The sequence below is a fragment of the Notamacropus eugenii genome, chromosome 2 (assembly GCF_028372415.1).
Source record: "Notamacropus eugenii isolate mMacEug1 chromosome 2, mMacEug1.pri_v2, whole genome shotgun sequence".
Taxonomy (NCBI): Eukaryota; Metazoa; Chordata; class Mammalia; order Diprotodontia; family Macropodidae; genus Notamacropus; species Notamacropus eugenii.
Window position 1 is genome coordinate 485,060,704 of NC_092873.1, and position 24,721 is coordinate 485,085,424.

The 24,721-nt window shown below is 42.6% G+C and overlaps 1 protein-coding gene across 2 annotated transcripts in view; it reads left to right on the plus strand.

The window, feature by feature from the left end:
- The first annotated feature begins 337 nt into the window (after positions 1 to 337).
- The window catches only part of OLFML2B (olfactomedin like 2B), a 57,809-nt gene continuing 33,425 nt past the window's right edge, over positions 338 to 24,721 (plus strand). Inside the window, exons 1-3 of one of the 2 annotated variants that reach the window (XM_072648815.1) lie at positions 338 to 977; positions 3,206 to 3,469; positions 8,976 to 9,083. In XM_072648815.1, the coding sequence (XP_072504916.1) occupies positions 804 to 977; positions 3,206 to 3,469; positions 8,976 to 9,083 (546 nt within the window). In that variant the 5' untranslated portion in view covers positions 338 to 803. The remainder of the gene's footprint in view (positions 978 to 3,205; positions 3,470 to 8,975; positions 9,084 to 24,721) is intronic. The other variant, XM_072648814.1, reaches the window with a different exon arrangement.

The following is a 24,721-nucleotide window of genomic DNA, read 5'->3' on the forward strand; positions in this document are numbered from 1 at the left end:
AGGGGATGAAGACCCAGATCTCCCAATCTCGGGGTACCCCACCTCCTGGGGCATCTGGTCATGCACTCCAGCCCCGAGACTCTTCTCAACTTCACCACAAGGAATCTAAAACGGGTGGAGTGGGGAGAATAAACAGTACAATGAAAAGAAACCCCCAAACACATACAGTTTCCAGGGTGGGGTAACTCTCCTGCCCGGAACTCTTTGCCAATTCTCTGCCCTCTGCGCGTTCCCCCCCACCCCCCAGCCGCATCCCCCAGGCAGAAGCACAATAGAGACTCCGCCCCTCCCTCTCGGTCGGCCGCTCCCCCCTTCTCCCTCCCTTCCTCCTTCCCTCCCTCCCTCTCTCCCTGCCCCCTTTCCTCCCTCCACCTCCGCAGCAGCCCAAGCTTAGCCGGCTTCAGAAACCCGCGCTGCCTCGGTTGCCGCCGCTGCCCCGTCCCCGGCCCCCAGCCCGGCAGCCGGGTGGCACTTGGGGTCCGCGCCCTGCCTGCTCCTGCCCCATTTCCCCTCCTCAGCCGGGGGGCACAGCTTCCACCTGATCCCTCCCCCAGGCTGGCCCGGAGCCTTCCTCCGATCTGCCCTGCAGGAGATGCAGAAGGGCTCTAGGGTGCACCTTCCTGCTCCCCCAACCCGCACCTAATCCGAGAAGGCGCTTGGAGCCGCTATTCCCCGCCTCCAGCCAACATACGGATCTCTCTCCTTAACCCCTTCTTACCTTTCTCCCTCCCCTTTCCTCCCCCAACCCCTCCGCCAGGTCCCTCAGGTGCGCTGCTCCCCCTCTTCCCCTCGTCCCATCCCTCATGGCTAAGCAACTGATCCTGGCCTGTTGGGTTGTACTGGGTGTGACTTGGGGCCAGGCGTTCAGCCCTCCCCCCACAGGGTCTAGCGAGCCCCCAGATCTGCAGACCGAGGCACCCACAGAGGAAGAGACCCTTCAAAACGAAGCGGACAACCAGGAGAACGTTTTATCTCAGGTGAGACACTGACCCACAACCACCCACCTCTGCCTGTCCCGGGTGGACATAGGACATTAAGGATTCTCCTGAGGGTGGACGGAGGGGGGGGGGGGGTAGGGGCATTGCATGGGGTTTGTGAGTCAACTCTTCTTGTTTCCCTAAGGAGTAAGGTGAAGGCAGTTTTCATAATAGATGCTTGAGGACATGGCTTATCCTGTATCCCAAAATCAGAAAGCTCTTTCAAGTTTGTTAAAGAAAGAATAGAGAGGAGGGGGGAAGTCACACAGCATCCTGAAATAAAGGCAAAGGAATGTGTGTGGTTAAAACTATTTGCAAAGTCCAATCCTCCTTTGCCTTTGGTGACCAGGGTTTGGTCAAGAGTTGGACAGGAGACACAGGTGGGTGTGCTGGGAAAGACACAGGTCACCAGACTCCTAGAGGCAGATAGCAGTATGGTGTGAGAGACAGGGAAAGGGAGGAGAGGAAACTGGGTGAGTGCTAAAAAGATGAGTGGAGAGTGATGAAGAAACTGGTAGTGAGACTGACAAGAGGAACTCTGTGTGACTGAAAAACAGGTGGATACACAGTATATCCACAGACCACCCCGTCTGTTTAAAATGTAGAACAGCCAGGAAACAGGGGAATAAGTGACAGATGGACAAGTGGAGACAGCCCTCCAAGGACTAATCCTCTCTAGCCTTTCATGCTCAGCCAAATATCCATGATGATGTGTGGGAGGTGTTCTCTTTCAAGAGAGGGTTAGTGCAGACATGGACCCCCTAACCCATGCCGCTGACAGTGCTGGAGCCCTAGAGTCCAACAAGCTTCTTTCTTCCCTCAAAGAAAGCTCTTTACTCCAGTTTGAAATTGGTTGGTTTTCTCATCCTTACTGGAGATAATGTAAGTGAATCTTAAAACACAAGAAGTGTCTGCTATCAGTGTAATCCTTCATGTATTATATACACTCCTCCACACACTTCATCTCTCTGAATCCTTCCATGAGTCTAAGACATGGTTCATCTGAGATTTTGAGTACTGTCCCCTGCAACTTTTCCAAAATCCAAACTCCCCCAATGGAAGGAATCCAGTCAGACTCTTAAAGCAGAAATCTGTCAGATTCCAGGCAAGATTTCAGGGAAAGCTGCAATTTACTGTCAGCCCACAAAGACAAGCAGCTTAAGTCATCTTGAACTGTAACTCCCTTTTCCACTGATCCATTCTGAATTTGACAACATCCCTAAACCAAATATTATTATTAGAAGAAACCTAATCTTTTTAAGGAAAACATTACAAGACTTATTCTATTCAGACAGTATTCCTCCAGTAACATTTCCACTTGATCTAGCAGAATGCCTGCTAGGATAGCAGGTGATCGATGAGATAGTTCAAATGAAATCTTTTCCATTCCTGGAAAAGGACATTGATTCCTGGATATGAAGAAGTGTTTGAAAAAGGGAAGAAACTTAGACCAAAGCAGAGCTTATGTGAGAGGAGCCAGAAAGAAGTCAGTTGCCTTAGCAATTGCCTGGGGAGAAGGAATATTGAAAACAGGCTATCAAATGTTTTTCTTCCTTAGGAGATGACAGGAGAGAAGCTCTCAAAAGAAAATGGTTCATATTGTTGTAGTGATACCCAGCAGTGTATTTTCATAGCCTGGACAATGTATTCATGTGCTGCCTGGAAGAAAAATCAATGAGAGAGGAGAGAGAGGAGAGAGAGAGAGAGAGAGAGAGAGAGAGAGAGAGAGAGAGAGAGAGAGAGAGAGAGAGAGAGAGAGAAAGTGCAAAGGGTGTGATTGTCAGCTTTTCCCCTTCCCCCCCCCCCCTCCATGTTTTACCTAAATTTTATCTGTAGCTGAAGGCAAAGACTGCTAGATGGGTAGTGGGTTTCAAGGATTCTTTTTTTTTTTTTTTTTAATGATGAAGGCAGAGAGCCCAGGAGAAATAAACTTTCCAAAAAAAAAAAAAAAAACCTACAAGAGTAGAAATCTGAGAGGCTTCAAAGAAATGTCAGAGTCAGCACTTTGTGTCACTGTGAGCTATTTACTTCAAGGTTCAGAGTTGTCTGAGGTACCTGGCTAGCTAAGAGAGATGTGCAAAGTCTTTAGGAGTCCATTGATACTGTCGTTGAATTCATTCTCTCTCTCTCTCTCTCTCTCTCTCTCTCTCTCTCTCTCTCTCTCTCTCTCTCTCTCTCTCTTTCTCTCTCTCCTGCTTCCCTCCCTCTTTTTCTCTCCCCCCCTCTAGTTACTAGGAGACTATGATAAGGTGAAAGCTGTCACAGAAGGCTCAAATTGTCAGTGTAAGTGTGTTGTGAGACCTCTGGGCAGAGATGCCTGTCAAAGAATCAATGCAGGAACTTCACGAGCTGAAGATTTTTACACTGTGGAAACAATCACCTCGGGTCCAGCTTGCAAGTGTGCCTGTGTGGCTCCACCATCAGCCCTTAACCCCTGTGAGGGAGACTTCAGACTGAAACAGCTGCGTGAGGCAGATGCCCGGGATTTCAAGGTATGGTGTCCTTGATTTAGAATCAAGAGGACTCTTAGAGATCATCTAGTTCAATCCCTGTATTTTACAGATAAGGGAACTGATGTCCAGAAAAGAGAAATAACTTGCACACAACTAGGAGCCAAATCCAAGTCCTCTGATTCCAAATACAGTTTTCTTTCCACTGCACTATGGTGTGGAAGAAGTGAGCCTTTCCTTCTGTCCCAGAATGGAACTTTTCACTTAGCCTGGTGCACTCAAGACTGATCAGAGCTATGCTGAGGGGGAGGGAGAGCTATACTAGCCCAAATCTAGGCCATGAAAGCCAATTAGAAGCTACAACGAGTTTCTGAGAATGAGTTGGGCAAAATCAGAATTATCTGGAAATAATGCTCTGGGTAGGATGGGTGGGTGAAGAGAGAGGCAATTCCATTTTCATTGTTGCTGGCACCATTAGGGGTCACAAATAGGGTGGTGGCAAAGACCTTTGATTTCATTGTGTACAAAACTCCTAATAAGGAAACAGCTCTACCAATGGTAGCTGTTAGGAACTTAGAGGCTTGTCAGGTCCACTGAGGCTAAGTGACTTAGCCAGGTCCCACAGGGAGTATGCCTCAGGCAGAGCTTGAGCCTGTATCTTCCTGACTGAGATGGGTCTCTATCCACTCTGCTAGGCTGCCGTTCTTATACTTGAATATTTCCAAAGGACCGTGATTTCATGACCAACGATGTTCCCTTCCACAGAGGCAGATCACTTCTCCATCCTTAGTAGGACAGCCTTTGGGAGTTGCTGCAGCCAAAATAATTCAGCACCTTGGTTTCAGAGGCCAATCAATCATCTGGTGACGTCCCTTCAGACTCAGAAAGCTGGTTCTCAAGTAGCTGATATATAGTCCACTACTTTCTTACTTGCCAGATCCATACATATCAGATAGAGTGCTGGACTGGGCTCAAATCCTTCCTCAGTCATTTACTGAGTAACTGTGGGCAAATCTTTTAAATCTTTCTGGTCCTTTTGGGTTCCTCACATATATGTTGAATAGACATAGTTGTTGTGAGGAATAAATGTCTCTAAAGCATTTTGAAGACCTTTAAGCATTACATAAATGCCAGTCATCATTGTCATCGTCATCATCAGCCTTTCTAGCTAGACAGGACCTTTCAGAGCTTACACTCCATGGGCATTCAATACCCTTCAAAGACCTAAAGTCACCTCTCTCCTACAAAGGAGGTATGACGGAATTTCAGTGGAGGATTATATGATTCTGGAGCTCAAAAAAAATCTAAGAAATCATTTAGTCTAGCTTCATAACTTTACCGATGAAGAATCTGAAACCCAGAGAGGGAGAGTAGCTTTCCTAGAATCATAATAAATCAAAAATAACAATATGAATTAACAAACGTCAATAAAATTAATATCTTGTGATACAATTTATTATACGTAATATAATAATCACTAAAATTGGTCATCATGATAAATCAAAATAAAACTAGGATCTGAGCCTTGGTCTAGCTAAAGGGCCATCTCATTCAACCCTCTCATTTTGGAGCTGAAAAAACTAAAGCCTAGGAAGATTAAAGTCCCACAGGTAGGAAGCATCAGAAACAATACTGAAGCCCAGGTTCTCTGACTCAAAAGCCAATATTCTTTCCACCGCCTCTCATACCTTGTACTTGCAAAACCACAATCAGGTATAACTGGTTTGAGAAAAGCTCTCCATAAGGGACAAATGCCTCGTTAAATGAGTTAAATGCTTGAGGCTTATCCTTTTCTTGACAGTCTTTTCCTTCTAGTACTTTGGACATTTCATTTTAGCCCGAGTAGATTTCCAGTCTCCTTTCCTAGAATGGGCTCAGTATTCATGTCTTGATCTTTTGTGGACTGAAGAGGATTTGGTCTCGTTACTTAGAAGGTAGAGATACCATTTTACTTCTTCACTGTTGTTCAAGGATGATTTGATGACTGATGATACAACCCTTCTTGAGTCAGAAAGGAGGGGATCTGTGACTGCCCATCAAGATGAGGGCCATAGAGATTTAGTTTATGAATTGTTGCAGATCCCACTACTGAAAAGAGCTCTGAGATCTTGACCAGAGAGAAGAATCTGTAGAAATAGGAACAGATCCCAGAATGGGCTGATCTTTGTGAGCAGGAGAGATAGTAAGTTGAAGAAGAAACACAGTTTATCTATCCTTACCACAATGACTGTCTGCTCCAAGGGGTGAGAGGCCTACTGATCTCCTCCTGATCCACTAGTCTGGCTGTTATCGTGGGATGATACCTAATGAAGTTGGAAAATTCTTTAGCATTATCTTGTACTTGGGACAACTCCCACGTTTGGCCTAGGATTTTAAACTTAATTTCGCTTTTGATATCTGCCTTTTCGAAGTATGCAAGTAGGTCCAAGTTCACTTTTGCACTCAGAATGTACTTCTGGATAATGGTGTTAGGACCATGCCATTATTACCAAAGACTGTAAATAAATCCTGGTGTCATGATGATTCTAGACCTCATCCACCCAGTATGGTGCTCAGGCAACTTGTGCCTATTTATACAATGGTGTTTTCCCAAGACAAGCAGAATAGTTATGTAACATTAGAATTAAAAGGGCCCTTGAAGCTCAACTAGTCCAAAATCTTTATTTTAAACATGAGGAAATTGAAGTTTACAGTCATTCTAAGGCATATCTATGAGATCATAGACCTAGATACTAACAGCTAGATCTAGACCTCATCCAGGTCTTCTGATATCTTACTCATAGGCCAAAGAATGAAACTCAGAAAGCTGAAATCTGGGGACTCAATTTTTTTTCTTGTGATACTGCATCCACATGATGCCAGTGAATCTTCTCTTCCTGAAAATGGCAAAACCATCTCCTGGAATCACAAGTAAGAAGCTGGAAGAGACCTTAGAGGTCATTGAATTTAGCTCCCTTATTTTTCCAGATGAGGAAACTAAGTCATGGAGATGTGAAATGACAAGGTCACATAGGTAGGAAGCATCAGAAGTGCTGGCTAGCTTTTATCATTGGTCTTTAACGATAATTCCTATTGATCATTTTGAGTAGAGGCATCCTAATGGGAAGTCCATGTGTCCCTAAGACGCTCAGCTATGAGGACTAGAACAGAGCTGGGAGCAAGTAGGGAGAAGAAAGTTTCCTTAAATTCTATGCTTATCATGCTACCCCCAGCATGATTCTTCCATGGGGTACAATTGAGCAGTCATTTGGATTTTATTTCCATAGATTTAGACTTGAAAAGAACCTCAAGGTCATCTAGTCTCACCCTACCATTTACAACATTCCCAATAAATACTCATCCTTGAGAAACTTAAAGACTTCCAGTTATGGGAAATTCACTATCTTCCCTCCCCCTGAGACAACTTGTTCTATTTTTGGACAGTTCTAATTGTTAGGAGGTTTCTCCTTATGTCAAACTGAATTCTGTGTCCCTATAACTCTCACTTATTGGTCTTTGTTCTATCTTCTGGGCTAAGCAGAAGAAATCTAAGTCTTCTTTGACAGGACATATCTTCAAACACATTAAAACTGGCTCAATATGTTACCTTTTTCTGCAGAAGCCCACGTTGTGGATGTCCCATCTTTGGCAAAGGACTTAGAAACCTGTCCTCCAATCAGATCTGAACCTAGATGAAAAAAGAGTCTATTAGAGAAGCTAGAAGTGGGTCCCGCTTGTCTCCACTGTCTCCCATCTCCAATCCTTCCTCTTTTTAGTTAGCAAAGTGATTTTTGTAAAGTACCACTGATATCACCCCCCCTACTCAGTAAACCCCACTGGCTCCCTATCACCTCCAGGATCAAATATAGAATATTCTGCTTAGCTTTCAAAGCCCTTCTTAACCTACTATCCCTCCCTACCTCACCAGTCTTCTTATGCCTTATTTTCTATGACATACTCTTTGATCCAGTGACATTGGCTTCCTGGCTGTTCTATGAACAAGACACTCCATCTCTCAGCTCTGGGCATTTTCCCTAGTCGTCCCCCATGCCTGGAATGCTATCTCTTTTCCATTCTGACTACTGAATTCCCTGGCTTCCTTTAAGTCCTAACCAAAACCCCATATGCTACAGGAAGCCTTTCCTAACTACTCTCAATTCTAGTTCCTTACTTCTGTAAATGATTTCCTTTTTCTCTTGTATCCAGCTGGTTTATAGGTATTTGTTTACTTGTAATTTCCCCCATTTGATTGTAAGCTCCTTGAAGGCAGGGACTGTCTTTTGCCTCTTTTTGTATCCCTAGTGCTTAGCACAGTGCCTGGGCTTTAGTGACTGACTGACAGATCTATGATTCCTCCATTTTGAACCTTCAGCAGAAAATGAAGCTAACTGCTTCAGAGGGACTTTCCTTGAAGCTCTTAAGTGTGCATTAAATATTACAGAGGAGATTTTTCAGTCTTGGAAGCCCCATTCATTCCTTCAATAAAGAAGCATCACAGAGTTAAAGGGGAACTTAGGGACCATCCAGTTCAGCCCAACCCCCTCATTTATCCCACTAACATTAAGTGTCTTGTTCAAAGTCACTCACACAGCTAGGAAATAGCAGACAGGATTAGAACACAGATTCCCTGACTCTAAATGTACATACCTTTTCCATTATATCACAAATATTTATTGGACAGCTTTTATATGTGAGGCATGGTGGGGGATACAATAGGATTAGACACACTGACCTCATGGAACTTACCACATTTCTGGCCTTGTGTCATTTGAGAATCATAAAAGCTGATCTTTTTTCATGTTGATCTAATGTCTCTCACAAGCTGGAGAGCTTAACACAACAGTGTTGTTGCTCTGGCTCACTTCCTTGACTTCTTGGAGACTGAGTATGCCTGGGGCCTGGCTTTGTCTTCAGGGTTATGGATATTCTGCTGGTCTCAAAGGTGCTGGCAACATCTTACTCAGGGAACTGCACACTTGGCCTTCAAAAGGTTGTTTGGGAACAGAGAAAAGTTCATTCTCTGGGGTGCATCTATTAAAAGCCTTTCTTCTTTCTAACTCAACTTCTTTTTTTTCTTTTAAATAGTATTTTAAATTTTATAGTATTTTTATATTGAATTTTTATAGTAGTTTTATATAGTATGGTGGTTTTATATAATAGTAGTACAGTAATTTTATGGTACTTTTTCCAATTATGTGCAAAGACAATTTTTAATATTCATTGTTTATGAAATTTTGTGTTCCAGATTTTCTCCCCTCCCCCTCCCTAAGATGGCAAGCAATTTGATATAGGTTATATATACCTGCAATCCTGTAAAACATATTTCCATATTAGTCATGTCGTTAAAAAAGAAAAGGAAAGAAAACATGAAAACAGTAAAGAAAATGAAAATAGTATGCTTCGATTTGCATTCCGAATCCATAGCTCTTTCTCTGCATGTGGATAGCATTTTCCATCATGAGTCCTTTGGAGTTGTCTCAGCACGTTTTATTGTCATTCATAGCTGATCATCACACAGTGTTGCTGTTCTTGTATACAGTGTCTAACTCATCTCCAATTCGTTCTGCAGCTCTCCACCATCATGGACATGCTGGAAGGGGCCTTCTATGGCCTGGATCTTTTAAAGCTTCATTCAGTCACCACAAAGTTGGTGGGGCGAGTGGAGAAACTGGAGGAGGTAAGTAAAGGGGATTCCGGTTTCTTGTCCAATACTCAGCCAAGCCTGGTTGTTGACTTAGACGTCATCTGATGCTGATGGCGATGGAAACCTGGCTTGAATTTGCCCTTCCCTTCAGTTTGGGGAGAGAAGCGATGTCACACCTCATATCCTAGCAGACTAGCTCTCAGGTTCATGGTGCTGTTAATAAGGGAAGATATCGGACACTATGTGAAGAATATTTTTTTAAATAGAACTATGATTTCGTCAGTTTAGAGAGCCCCTTGTAAGGTACTCCCTTGATCAGTGCAGATAGCCCCTTGTCTTCAACTAAGTGAGTTGCCTAGGGCACTGAAATGGTAAGTGACTTGTACAGAATCACCCTGATAGAACTCAAACCCAGGTCTTCTGGCTAAAGACTGTCTCTGCAATTGCCATGCCACAGCTTCCCTCCATGAGAAATCATTCATAGCAATAGTTTACATGACATATTGGGGTTTCATCAAAATGCTTCTGGGAGGGGAGATAGGATGGCTATTCTTATCCCCACTTTACAAATGAAGAAACTGAGGCACAGAGCATGGACTCCAGTAACACAGCTATTAAATTGCAGAGGTGGCTTCTGAATACTTTGCTTTCTTTTTGGGAATAGGCTGGTAGCCAATTGACTACCCAGGGGTAGTCAATTAAATGACTTGCCAGGGTCATACAGCTGGGAAGTGTCCAAGGATGGATTTGAGCTCAGATTCTCATGACTTCAGGGCCAGTACTCTATTATGAATTGCATCAAAGTTTCTTAATACTAAATCTTGTGTGTGTGTGTTTTCTATTATATTAAGTTGCCTGCACTACTGAAAACAAACAAATACAGCAAAAAATCACCCAAATCCTATTGAATAGAAGGAAAAGAACAAGAATTTGTTAAGCACCTAGCATGTGCCAAGCACTGGGCTAAACCCTTTACAAATATTATCTCATTGGAGCCTTACAACAACTATGGGAGGTAGGTTGTGCTATTATCTCCATTTTATAGTTGAGAAAGCTGATGCAGACAGGTTAAAATGATTTGCTCAGGGTCACACAGTCAGTGAGTGTTTGAAGGGGGATTTGAACTCCATTCTGCCTGACTCTGAACCCTGTGCCACCTCGCTTCCTCTGATGCTGGGTCAGAAGCATCATTTTATTGTACAGGGATACATAGAACATCTGAATAACTTTGATGAATATGCACGAGAGAGGGACGTATGGATCTTAATGGATAATTAATAGAGGATAATAATAGTTCACTTTTCTTTATCACTTTAAGGTTTACAAATAGATTTTTGCCATGAAAGCCTTTTATGAGGGAAAGTCTGTTACTGTTGCCATTTTACAGACGATCAAACTGAGAATCAAAGAATCAACGTAACAACCTTTCCATGTCTCCATTCTGTGCGCTGTAAACTGAATCTCTAAAGTGAGCTCTTTGAACCCCAGGATTTCTAAGTCCCTTCACACTTCACGTTTGTGATCCCCAGGTCACAGAGCAATCACATTGTATCATTACTATCATTCGTTAGTGAGATCTCATGGAAAGAGCTCTAGTCTGGAGTGGGAGCTTGGGTGCTCTCTTCCACCATTGGTGAACTGTGTGATCTTGAGAAAATTACTTTACCTCTCTCATTTTTCTTATCTGGAAAACTGTTAAGAACGGCCCAGGTATTTTTCAGAATTGCTGGAAGGATAAAAAATAAACCATCTGATACAAAGGAATTAGACCCTGTTAGGTAAATACTTATTAATGCCCTTATTTCAGTGAGTTTCTCTATGCTCTGGGATTCTTGTCCACATCTTTTTATAAATTCTTTCAGTTCTTTTAACTGCCAGTTAAGACTTACTGAAGCCTTCATCATACTTGAGGGTGGCGTGAATTACAGAGAGAAGGGTCTTGATGACTTGTGCCACAGATTCTTTGGTCATGGAAATCAGGACTTGAAGATGATGGTGAAACATTTTAGGTAAAAAAGGCCTTATAGCACATGCCTTGACTAAGAAACATTTCTAGCCCAATCTCACTGGTTCCTTTACTAATTCACCCTTCCACCTGGCTCCTTCAGTACAAAAGCAATGTTTTCTGATTCCTGTTGTTTGTGTTAGGGGTTTGTTTTCAAATTTGAGTGACCTAAGACCAATGGATAGGCTTAGAGTCCTAGCTACAGTATGGACTGAATAGCGATAGAATCCCCAATGGAATTTCGCCCACCCATTTCCTTTCCTTACCCATCTGTTCCCAGGCTCTAGAGAGGCCACCAGAGAACACCAGATTGTTTCCTGAACTCCTTGTCCTTCCCTCTGATGCTATTGCCAATAGGGATGATGGAATTTGTTTGGGAGGGGAAGTGGCCTCATCAGTCTACCAGCAATGAGACTGAGCCCAGATACCCACTTCACACATCAACTATTGAATGTATCTTCAGATAGCAAGACTTTCTTGACCCTCTACGTTCTGGGACTGGATTCAAACCAGTGACCCAGCTCCCCTTGGGCAGCCCCCTGAGCCACCCAAATTCCCAATTCATCTTTAAAGGAGTATTATGTTACTGTATGGGCAGGAGGACAAAGCCACTGCTTATTCACTGTCTGACTGGCTTTTGGCATGATCCAAACAGAACACGTTCCTTTTTTTTTCTACTTAGCACAAGACCCAGTTGCCTGGCTGGATTGAGCATGGTTCTAAGGTCGGGGGTTCAGGCTCTGAATGAGTGACAACTACGTCAGCTAGAGGCAGCTCATGGCATAAGAGCATGGGATTCAGAATCCAAGGGAATGCCAGTTCTTCTATGTCCTGGTTGTGTGATTGTGGATAACTCATTTCCCCCTCTCTGAACCTCATTTTCCTCATCTATACAATGAGGGAGTGGGGATAGATCATCCCTGAGGTGCCTTCCAGGTCTAAATCCCAAGATGATAATGAACTTAGCTATGTTGCAAAGCTAGAAATAGTGCTCCTAATATTGGCTAATCATTTTACCCAACTGTGCATCATAACAGGACCAGGTGTACCCACCCCCATGAATTCTTATGACAGGAAAAATTTAATAAATGGAAAAGTCCAGTTCCTACCCGATGCTTTCACATACATAATCTCATTGGATTTTCACAACAACCCTGTGAAGTAGGACCCCATTATACAGATAAGGGAAACTGAGAACTTAGATGATTTGTCTAAAGTTACCTAGCCAATAAGGGGCAAGGGCAGGATTTGAACCCAGGTCTTCCAACTTTAAATCAGGTCCTTATTCTGCTTCCTGTTCTACTTTGTGTATCTGGAGGTTGCAGTAGCACAATGAAGGCTGATGGAGAGCCCTGGGAGTTTAATCCCCACAGAGAGAGCTACCTTGAAGCTGAGAGCCAGCCAAATGTCTCCTCACTGGGTCTGGCTGATGTCCATATGGAACCACTGCTAATTGAAAAGGCAGAGTTTTATAGAAATGAGAAAAACATAACTCCTCCAGAACAGCTTGAAGGCAATTGAAGTAACATGCTGCTTTTGGATATACCTAGAGGGCTCATTTTTTTTAATGTTCCTTTCTCCTGTGGCAAGTTCCATGGGGATTGGCTTGGATGAGTACTTGGCCAAAACCAAATTTCCACTAGGTAATATGTGCAGGGTAATTTATATGTGTGTTATGGGGTGTATAGGAAGATATTTGAAAACTAGATGAAAGGAGAATTGTGCTCAGCTTCTCTTGCCCCTTTCCATACCTCCATTCTCTGTGCTTCGAAGGACCCATCTCTCCCTTCATGTACTGAAGTGGTCACACTTCTCTTAGGCCCAACTCAATTGATACCTCCATTGTCCTGTAACTAATGATCGTCTACTTCATATCTTACCCAGCATCTTGGTGCTTATCTCTCTAAAGTACTTATTGTGTATTATTGGGTAGCATAGTTATTGATCAGTTTGTACCATCTCTACACTGGACTAAGCTCCATGTCCTTGAAGACAGGGAATAGGACTTATCAAACTTTATATCTCTTATAGAACATAATGGCTTGATACAGTAAGTGTTTAATAAATGTTTGGGTAATAATAAAGACAAAAGGTGGGGCAGAAGGAAGGGGGAAAGGGGGGGAGGAAGGAGGAAAGAAATGCAGGAGAGAAGGGAGAGAAAGGAGAGAAGCAGGAAAGAGGAAGGAAAAATGAAAGAATGGAAGGGAGGATGGAAGAAAGGAAGGACAAAAGAAGGAAAGATGGAGAGAGAAACAGAGAGAAAGGAGAAAGGGAGGGGAGAGAAAGAGAAGGAAGGAGGAAGAAAAGAAGGGAATGGAGGAAGAAAGGAAGGAGGGAGGAAAGAAGGGAGGAAGGAAAGGTAAGGAAGGAAAGAAATGGAAGAAAGGAAGGAAAGAAGGGGAAGGAGAAAGGGAGGGAAGGTTATTATCTAATGTTATAGGACCGTAGGATAATAGATATAGAGTTGGAAGGGACTTTTCATAGTTTCATGGATATAAAGTTAGAAGGGACCGTGGAGTCTGTCTATTTCAATCTCTTCATTTTACAGATAAGAAAACTGAGGTCCAAGGAGGTTAGGCGACATGCTCAAAGTCACACGGTTAATAAATGTCAGAGGTGGATTTAAATCCAGGTTCTCTAACTAAAGTCTTTCCACAGTATGATCAGGACTATCCTTAGAAATGCACAGAGTGGCTAACTGCCTGCCTTCGTTGATTTCAGAGAAGTTGAGAAGGCTTCCCATGGCTGATACCTAACATTTCACCCCTAATTTTGTTCACTTGGGCCTCAACTCCTGCTAAAATGCAAGTGGCTAAGGATTTGAGCTCCCATCAGTCATCAGCTCTTCAGCTGATCTTTTCCAGAGGCCAGGTTTTACTATAAGAAGGGGGAAGGGAAGATGTAAAGGCAGAAGGCATCTTGGCAAAGGCTTCTTTGGAGAAAGGAAAAAGTGGATCAGAGCAGAGAGGAAGGAGGGGTCAAAGGAAAATGTCTTCTACCTCCCAGCTCAGCCAGGCCAGTCTCGAATTGGTGCTGATTCCTACAGAGAGAATTCACTATTCAAATGAAGGTGCACCTACTAGGTACCAGGCACAATGCTAGGAGTCTCTGTCCTCAAAGAACTTATAGCCTATTAATTTCTCTCAAAGACCAGCTTGGATTCTGTGCCTTGTACTTATAAAAAGATCTTTTCTTTGGCTGATAAAAAGGTTAGCCCACTATAGAGGAAGCTAGGTACTACAATGGAGGGAGTCCTGGACCTAGAATCTGAGTTCAAATCCTGCTTTAGATACTTATCTGCTGTGTTTCCCTGGGCGTCACTTAACTTCTTTCTGCCTCCATTTTCTCGTCTATAAAATGGAGATTATAAGTATCTACCTCCCAGGGTATGATGAGGATCAGTTAGGATAACATTTGTAAAGCGCTTCATAAACCATAAAGTTCTATGTAAGTGCCAGTTATTATTGGTTACTATAGAGCATCCATTTATTTCAATAGCTCCCACTATAAAATAAAACCTCTAAGACCCAAGATGGTGGGGCAGCTAGGGGGCACACAGTAGGTAGAGTGCCAGACCTGAAGTCAGGAAGACCTGAGTTCAAATCCAGCTTCAGATGTTTACTAGGTATGTGACTCTGGTCAAGTCACTGAACCCTGTTTACCTCAGTTCCTCATTTATAAAATGAGCTGAGAAGGAAATAGCAAACCATTCCAGAATCTTTGCCAAGGAAACCCAAAATGGGGTCACAAAGAGTCAAATACAATTGAAATAACTGAGCAAGAACAAAGACACAAGATGTTAGGGAATCTCCTTTGTCCTTTGAATGTTACCCAAAAATGGAAAGCTAAGTCTAACGCAACAGACTTGATGACCATTGGTTTATTCAGCATGTGTCTTGTTTGTCCATAGCAATTTGCCTGTTGTCTTTTCCATTAGACTGTGAGTTCCTCAAGGTCAGGAACTGTCTTTTGCCTTTCTTTATATCCCTAGTGCTTAGCATAATGCCTGGCACACTTATTAACTGAGTATCACACCCCTACAGTGTATACAATGAAAATAAATGAGAGTAACTATTTAACAAGAGTTCTTCCCTCCGATTCCACTCTCTAAGCACAAGAGTTCCATATTCTAGCTTGTAAGATCCATATTGAAATAGACCCCAGAGGAAGAAGAGGACACCCAGATTCTGGATCTGGCTTCATCACTAATTATGCTTCCTTAGGCAAATCACTTCTCTCGGGCCTCAGTTTGGTTATTTGTAAAATAATGGATGACTTCCAAGATTGCTTCCCTCTCTAACATTGTGGGAAACCACTCTCATGAGCACTATAATTTGACAAGTCAGATCCTTGTGAGAAGTGGAAATAGTCCCCACCCAGTTAGCATATATTTTATATTTAAATATATGTGTGTATATGTATGTATATGCATATATACATGCTATACATATGTATGTATAGCATGTATATAAGTGAATGATTATATATGTGATGCTAACCCATCAAAGGAACGCTTACAAGGCTTCTGGAACAGACAGGTTGGTATAATGCAAAGGCCTGGGACCCAGGAGATCTGAGTTCTACGCTAGCCCTCTCAATGGCTGTGTGACCTTGGGTAGATCACTTCCCTGTCCTGGGCCTCCTTTCCTCAACTGTAAAATGACTGAATAGAACTATGGTGTCAAACTCCAATAGAAATGGATTCCCCAGTCTATATATTGATTTACAAAACCATAAATTAACATCATCTAATATGTATTTTATTTTATTTTTTTTAAAACATTTCCTAATGACATTTTAATCCTGTTTGGGGGGTTTTGAAGGCTTCTCAGTTTGACACTGGTAGAGAATTAGATAATATCTATGATTCTGACAGTCTCTGACTTCATGACCTATCCATAACCACAGTGTACCCTTGGAAAAACAGCAAGACGTGTGTGTCATCTCCATTTTTTCCTCATGTTAATACTGCTTGGGATTCAGAGTTAAAACTGGGAAGGATTTAGCAGACTCAGCCCTGGCTACAGCATAGACTGTGTAGGCATATGGGAAGCCAGAGGCTTCCTCCTTAAGGCTTTGTTTGGCTTGTCTGGTTTGGGTCTGGAAGGCAGATCAAAGTTGCATTTCTGGCCCTGAGGGATGTGTCTTTTTTTCACTAACAAATGGAGAAATGGATCTTTCATCTGTGCAGTGCTGGCCCTGGATAGAACTGTAAAGTTGGAACGTTTGTTTTCAGGGTACTCAGCCTCTCTTTTCTTGTACTCTCATCCCTCTTCTAGAGAACCCTCACTGCTCTGTTTGTTCCCCCATAAAAACCTAATCTGGGGAAAAATTGCCCATCAGTCATTTACGCTACAGTATGAATGAATACTGGTTGTAGGGGCATAAGATTTCAGTGCTGGATATCATATAGTCCAACTCTCTCATCTCATTGATGACAAAAGAAAGGTTAAAGTTAATATGTTCCCTCTCTCTGAGGAATTTTTATTTTGAACTTTGATTTCAAAGGGTAGAACAAAAGGCTTTGGCCCATTTGAAGAATTTCAGGTGCCACAGAATAGTTGGGGGTAAATGGTGGCTCTGCTCGCACTACGGCCCAGACAAGATCAAGTCTTTATTTATATTTTGTTGGGAGGTGGGGGGTGGGGAGGATTTGAGAGGCTGGTCATTCCTCACTCTACTAGTCTAAGAATAGTTCAGAGCAGCCACAATTTAGGTGTGGGGTCTGATGGATACCTTTGATTTCCAAACATTCTCCATTTCACCAACTGACAAGCATGCATTGAGTCCCTACTCTATGCCAGGTATTGTTTGTTTTTGGTAGGGGGAAACAATACGTATAAACAAAAGTGAATTCATATAAAAGAATTACTAAGGAATTTTGGAGGCAGAGTCACTAGTAGTTGGAGAGGATCAGGGAAGGCTTGAATTTGAGCTGAGATTTGAAGACAGCTGAGAGGCAGAAGCAGGGGCCCTAAGAGAACAGGCCTCTGAAGGCCTTTCCCTTGGACAAATGATTCTTCATCCAATGGGACCCAGTAAGGTTGCTGGCCTTGCCACTCTACACAGGGGGAGGAAAGGGAAACAAGCAATATTCATAGTGGGTAGAGCAGGAAGTAGTACATAGTAAGCCCTTAGCCACCATATTTCTGTCACATTGATTTTGGCACCGGTTTCTACTATGGATGGAGCCTGGTTCAATACTTTAAAATGGAAATCTTTGGTGTTTAGCTTGTTCAGTGAGATGGAACAAAGCTAGACTGGAGTCCTGCAGATATGGCTTGGTCAAACATATTTGCTCTTGGCTAATTTCCAATAAACATCCTACTTCTGTCTCCATCTCTGTTCCAACCAATGTCCATATCTCTTCTACTCTACCTTTGTCCAACCCTATGCCCAACCTTATCCTCCATATATGCCCCAGTCTTACGGCCCCCATTTGATCCATTCCATGCACCATCTCTGTTACACCTTTTGCCCCAGTTTTGTTCCAATTGTCTATCTTCAATCATTGTCTTATCCTGTGCCCCATCTCCACTCTGTCCTATGCCCCAGTCAGCATCCAATTATCAGGTTCCCCTTAGCCTGTGACTACTGTCAAAGGGTGATTTATACAATTTTCCTAGCAGACCAAAATGCAGGCAATTGGAATAAGATCATAAAGAAGGTGGAGTTATGGAATATTTGCGAATGATTGGGAGGATGAGGGAGCAGTTAGCAATAGGGAATGAAGCCATTTGGAAATAGGAAGCAATCAAAAACTTGACAGAAAAGCATTTCCAGAGAAAGAAATCATTTGGATATTAACAGAATGTGAATGCTGTAAGGGACCTTAGGGATCATCTTGTCCAACACTTTCATTTTACAGATGAGGAAACTGAGGCAGAGAATGGAAAACTGACTTGGCCAGAGTCTCAAAGGGACCAGGTGGTATAGGGGAAACTTTTACTCCCACTTTAGTGTGTCTCTTATGTTTGTCCAAGTAGCATCTAAGCCAATCATGGGAAGGACCAGCCATGGGAAAAAGGCTTAGTCACTAGCAATTAGCACATGGAATACACTGGGGAAAGGCTGGAGGACTCTCTCCCTTCTTGGTTTTCTGAATTACACTCTCAGCTGTTTGAAGGAATTAGTGCTCTCGGTGGGTTTCCTTCTCTAGCTGCACCAACTGTCTCCAAATGTTTTTTCTCCTTAGCTCCCCTACCAGGTGCTGAGGGCAGGTGTCAACTGCTATAAGTCTCCTGGGCCCAGACACAATGGTTCTTTGGCTATGTTGGGGATATATTTCTAGAAAGCCAATGTTAAAAGGGAATGAAATGATCTGACAGATGCATTATTGCAACCTGAGCTGCACTGAAGTAAGGGGGGATCTTAGAAAGCACCTAGCTCCCCTTGATTAGTTCAAATCCCCAGGCCCAGATGAATTACATCCTCGAGTCCCCAAAGAAATGGTAGGTGTAATTGCTAAGCCACAGATGGTGATCTTTGAAAATTCATGAAGAAGCAAACTATCTCAGGATTAGAGGACAAATTTGTCCTGGGCTTTCAAAAAAGGGAAGAGAATGGAGTCGGGAAACTGAAAGCCAGTAATTAGTAGCAAAGTATTATTAGAAGGATGGTCAGCGAATGTGTAGAAAAGGAAGCAGTGATCACAAAAATCCAGCCTGGCTTCATCAAGTACAGGTCATTCCAAACTAACATCTTTCTCTTTTTGACAGGGTTACTAGATCAAAGGAATAATTGATAGTTTACCTAGATTTTAAGAAAGCATGTGACAAAGCATCTCATGCTATTATGGGAAAAGTAGAAAGGTATGGACTAGATAAAAGTAGAATGATGCAAATGTGGAATTTGTTGCATAGGGAGTAGTCATTAATGCTTAATGTCAGCTTGGAAGGAGATTCCCAGTGGACTATCCTAAGAATATGACTTTAGTCCTATAAGAGTTAACATAATTATCATCATTTTAGAAAAAGGCATGGAATGCATACTTAGCAAATTTGCCTATGAGATGCAAAGCTCGGGGGGAGGGGAGAGATAACAAATTGGATAGTCAGGATTGAAAAATATTTCTACAGGTTAGAATACTGGACCAAATTTAATAGGGATAAAGGTAAAAGTTGTATCTTCAGATTAAGAAAATGCTTTACAAGAACAAGATGGGAAAGCATGCATGGATAGCAGTTTATGTGAAAAGAGCTGGGGGTCTCAGTGGATTGCAAGTTCAATATATATCAGAAAATTAGTGAGCTCTTGGACTACACTGAGAGCAATAGTGCTGAGGAGGGGGAAAGGGAATAAGCTTTTATATACCACCTACTATGTGCCAGTCACTGTGCTAAGCACCTTTTTTTTAAACATGTTATCTTATTTGATCCCTCACAGGAACCCTGCAAGGTAGGTGCTGTCATCATCTCCATTTTATAGTTGAGAAAACTGAGGCACACAGAGGTTTTAGTGTCTTACCTGGAGTCACTCAGTTAGGGAGTATCTGCAGCCAGATATGAACTCAGGTCTTCCTGATTCCAGGCCATTGCACCACCTGGTGGTCCCCTTGTACTGTGCCTGCTCAGACCACATCTGGATTACTGGCATCAGTTCTGGGTATCATACTTTAGGAACATCATATGTGTATCCAGATAGTGTATCCAGAGAGGGAGAAGTAGGAAAGACAAGGACCTTGAGAGCTATGACATACGAGGATTGGTGGAAACAACTGGGAATCACGGTGTCATAGATTTCAAGCTGAAAATTACCTTTAGAAGTCATCTTGTCCAACCCCTCCATTTTCCATATGAAAAAGTGAAGGTTCATAAGAGTTAAGTGACTTGCCTAAGGTCATGCAGCTACTAAAAAGCTGGTCTGGGATTCCAGGCCAGCTTCTCTGACTCTGAACTCAGTACACTTTCTACTGTTTTGCTGAAGGAGAAATAACATGGTATAGATGACAAAAAAAGTCACAGAATAGTCAAGATGGCAGGGACCTTGGAGGTCACCTAGTCCAACGCCTAACCAAACAAGGATCTCTACATGTTTGGGACAACTTTTTGCTGGAATCTTTTTCTAGGGAGGAAAAACTTACTTTCCCCCAATACAACCTATTCCATACTTGGGTTACTCAAATAAATATTCCTCATAATAAATTTGCCTCTTTCTAATTTCCACCCATTGGTTCTTATTATTCCTTCTGAGGCCATGTGGAACAAATGCCATTCCTCACGTAAAATGCTCTATGGCCCTTCTCTGTGTCTTTGCTTTGCTTCTCCCCAACCCCACTCCCTATTTCAGGAGTGTTCTCCAATCTCACCTCCACCTCTTGGAAACCCTGTTTTCCCTCAGATGTCACCTTTAGTGACATCTTCTACATGAGGTCTTTCCTGGTCTCCCTGACTTTCGATGCTTTCCCTTCCAGGGTTAGCTTATACGTCCTCCATTTCTATCTATCAAAATACTTGTCATATTCTCCCTCAGAATATAAGCTCAGTGAGGGCTTTTGTCTTTGTATCTCTAGTATCCAGCATGGTGCCTTGAACATTGAAAGTGTTTGATAAATGCTTGCTTCCTTGATTGATTGAGTAAGAAGAGGAGGTAACATCCTCCGTCGTCATGGGCCAAAGCTTCCCTCCTCCTAACTCCATACATACAGTTCGATCTCCGCTCACCATCTACTTTCTGCCTTCCAATCTGCTCCTGGGTCCCAACACTTTAATTTGTTGTCCTTCCTATAGGAGGGACTGCCTGCCAATGGAATATTTGATTTGGATCTTCTTCCCATGCGTGTGTGTATGTGTGTGTGTGCGTGTGCATGTGTGTGTGCTCTCATCAGTTACCCTCAGTGCATTATCCACTGTGTTCTGTATTAGTCAGACCACATCTGGAATGTGTTGGGCCATTTATGCAGCACAATTTCAGAGGAACATTAACAAATTTGAGAACATCTAGGAAAGTTCAAACAAGATGGCAAGGGGACTCACTAATATACCACAGGAGTCTGGCATAAAGGAAGTGGGGATGTTTATCTTGGAGAGAAACAACACCAACGGTAATGGCTAGCATTTATGTAGCATATTAAGGTTTGCAAAAGCACCATATATGTCATTTAATACTTGTACAGTTCTGAGAGGTGGGTGCTATTACTACGTTCAGTTTACAAATAAGGAAACTGAGGCAAATAGAAGTTAAATGACTTGTCCATGGTCATACTGTTAGCAGATGTCTAAGGCAGGATTTGAACTCAGGTCTTCCTGGCTTCAGGTCCTCTGCTCCATCTAATTGCCTCAAGAATATTTAAAGGGAACAGTACAATCATTGTTTTCATATATTTGAAAGACAGTCCCATAGAAGAATGATTAGACCTTTTCCATAAGACCTGGCAAGAAGTTATAGGAAAGTAGATTTGGTTTTCTAACAGTTGAGTCTGTCCAACAATGGAATGCTCTTGTCTCATGCTGGGTTCCATCACTGCAAATTTTGAAGCAGATCCTGGATGACCCCTTACCAGGGAAACTACAGAGGAGATTCATGCATTGGGGAGGAGGATCGATTCAAAACATCAGCTCCACAAGGACAAGATGGGCAAAGCGTTGGGTAGATTGCAATTTATGTGAAAGAGAGGTGGGACTGGTGTTGGGGGGTGAATTGGGACTAAGCAACCTTTAAGGCACCATCCAACTTGAAGAATTTCATGTTCTTTCCCTTTTGTGTCCAAGAACACTTGGCTGAAGGGTTGGCCAAGATTAGGGGTGTAGCCTGTGGCCACAAAATGGAATTTTTCCTTTTAGCAGAGCTTACTGGCCCAAATGGAGAATGAATTGGCAACTCCAACCTCATTAACTCTGTACTATAGCCAACCAGACTAACCAGTGCTGACTTAACAAAGATATCCATTTGTGTTGCTCTGTTGTTTTTTTTTCTCCAACAGAGCTTGCCTTCCTTGTCTACCCTAAATAATTTCAGAGCTAGATTGGGGGAGGAGGGCAGTGGGGAATGAAACCTCCATCAATCAGGAATCTCTTCTACAACATTCCCCAAAGTGGTTTTCTCTATGCTGTGGCCTTAACTCTCTTGCTGTGTCCTCTTCTGGTAATACTGACTAGCATTCACCTGCTCACTTTTCTGGGTCAACCCTTGGCCAGCTGATTTATGGCCTTTGTTTCATGATCCCATCCAGCTCTGACATTTTCTAATGATGAGTCTAGAATTCTGTTCCTCTGTAACAGCATGCACAAACATGGTTCCCTGCCCCCACTCCCAGACACACACCCCTTTAATTCAAATCATAGTTTACTTCTCTTAGCCAGCTGTTCCAGATGTTTAAAGTTGCAAAAAAACTAGCCCATCTCTCCTCTCCCTGCCTCTTACCATGATTCCAAGTGTCTTGGCAATGGCTGGGTAGCTATACCAGCCCCTGCCAAAGATGCTCCCTCTCCTTCCTCACCATAGAAAACGTTGCTGGTACTAGACAATCTTCACACGCTGTAAATGTTAATGTCACAGATGGGGGAATGCCTGGGACATGAGGTCATGGGGTTCACCCTTCTGCCAGGGTAGGGTTTAGAATTCCCCTGGGAAGGAGACTTCCCTACATCTATCTATATTAGGGAGGCCTTTGAGGTGAGGGTAGCATCAGTGTGGGGCATCTAGGTGGTGCAATGGATAGAGTGCCAGCCCTGGAGTCAAGACTTATCTTTCTGAGTTCAAATCCAGCCTCAGACACTTTCTAATTGTGTGACCCTGGGCAAGTCACTTAACCCTGTTTGCCTTAGTTTCCTCATCTGTAAAATGAGCTGGAGAAAAAAATGGCAAACCACTCCAGTATTTCTGCCAAGAAAACCCCAAATGAGGTCACATGACTGAAACAACTGAACAACAGTAACATCAGTGCTCTAGGCTGAGGGGAAGAAGTGTGACTATGTCTGTAGTAGAGGGATAACCAGCTGCCTTGGCCTTTCACACCAATGGAATGGTGCCTTTGGCAGCCCTGTTATTTATTCAGGCCACTTAGCAAGGGTTGGCATTCTCTTGAAGGGGTTAAACAGTGCTAGTCCCCAGGGCCCTGTACCCAGCACTGCCCAATGGCTTCTAGCTGACATAGTAGGGGTGAAGTAATTAGGGAGATTTTATTTTATAAAGATTTTTATATTTTGTAAAGATTTGATTTTATATGATTTATAATTATGTATTTATATTATCAATATTTATTTAATATATTTAATTGTTAGTATTCATAATATATCAACATATTATTAATGATATATTAACTATATAGATTTATCATCTTTTATATATTTCTTAGATATAATTTATTAACTATATATAATTGCATATACATAAAGATAAGCTAGTTTTATTTTATAAAGCAGTGCTGGCACAGGCATTCCCAGGTCCTCCTTTACTGTGGCCACCTTTTACATGATAGCTACTTCCAAGACAAAGGGCAGGCAAATACGATCAGAGGCAGCATTGTAAATTACATTTATGTAGCTTAACAAAGTGTTGTCCTTGCTGTGATGTAGGGAATATGGCTTATCATCACTCCCATTTTATACACAAGAAAACTGAGACTGCAACATAAGAGCAAGCAGTCCAACTCAGGTCATGCTGACTCCAAGTACATGCACTCAGTCACAGTGCTCTTCACCACCATGGGAAGACACCTTTTCTGGGAGAGACCATGAGTGTATCATGTGACTGGAGAGAAGCAACATCTGTGTGGGCAGCTGAGAGCAAGGCTGTGGGTTTCCAGGGACCCTGAGGACATGTTAAGTGGTCATTGACTTCCTTGGCCAACCCTTAAGTAAGCACTGTCCTTTTCCCATTCCATCTGTGCCCTTTTCCTGGCAGCTGAATTCCAAGATTCCCTCCCCATGCCAGGAAAATTCCCCTTTCCTGTATTTAGCAACAACACTCCTACTTCAGACCACCAATCACCGCTTGTGCTCCGAGTGTGGGGCTCCAGAGTCCCTGGTCCGGTGTGAGGCTTTGCCAATGGCTAGGTCTTCCTGTTACTCAGGCAACAAATGATATTGGATCATGGGAGGACAAAGCCCAAAAAACTCCCTTTTTTAGTTTTATTAATTTATTTGTTTTCAGTTTTCTACAATTATTTCCATGTCTTAGATTTTCTCTCCCTCCTTCCTCCCTCCCTCCCCAAGAGGGCATACAATCTTATATGGGTTCTACGCATACATTCTTATTAAGTACATTTTCACATTAGTCATATTGCACAGAGGAATTAAAATGAATGAGAAAAAAAAATAAAACATAACATAAGAGAAAATAATCTGCTTCATTCTGCATTCCAATTCCATAGTTCTTTCTCTGGATATGGATGGCATTTTGCCTTGAGTCCTTTGGGAATGTTCTAGGTCCTTGCATTGCTGTGAAGGGCTAAGTCGACCAGAAAAATTCCTCACACACTGGGGTTGTTACTATGTACAATGTTCTCCTGATTCTGCTCATTTCCCTCAGCATCAGTTGATATAAGTCTTTCCAGGCCTCTCTGAAGTCCTCTTGTTCACTGTTTCTTATAGCACAATAGTATTCCATTACATTCATATACCACAACTTGTTCAGTCATTCCCTAAATGATGGGCATTCCCTCGATTTCCAGTTCTTGGTCACCACAGAGAGAGCTGCTGTAAATATTTTTGGACACATGGGACCT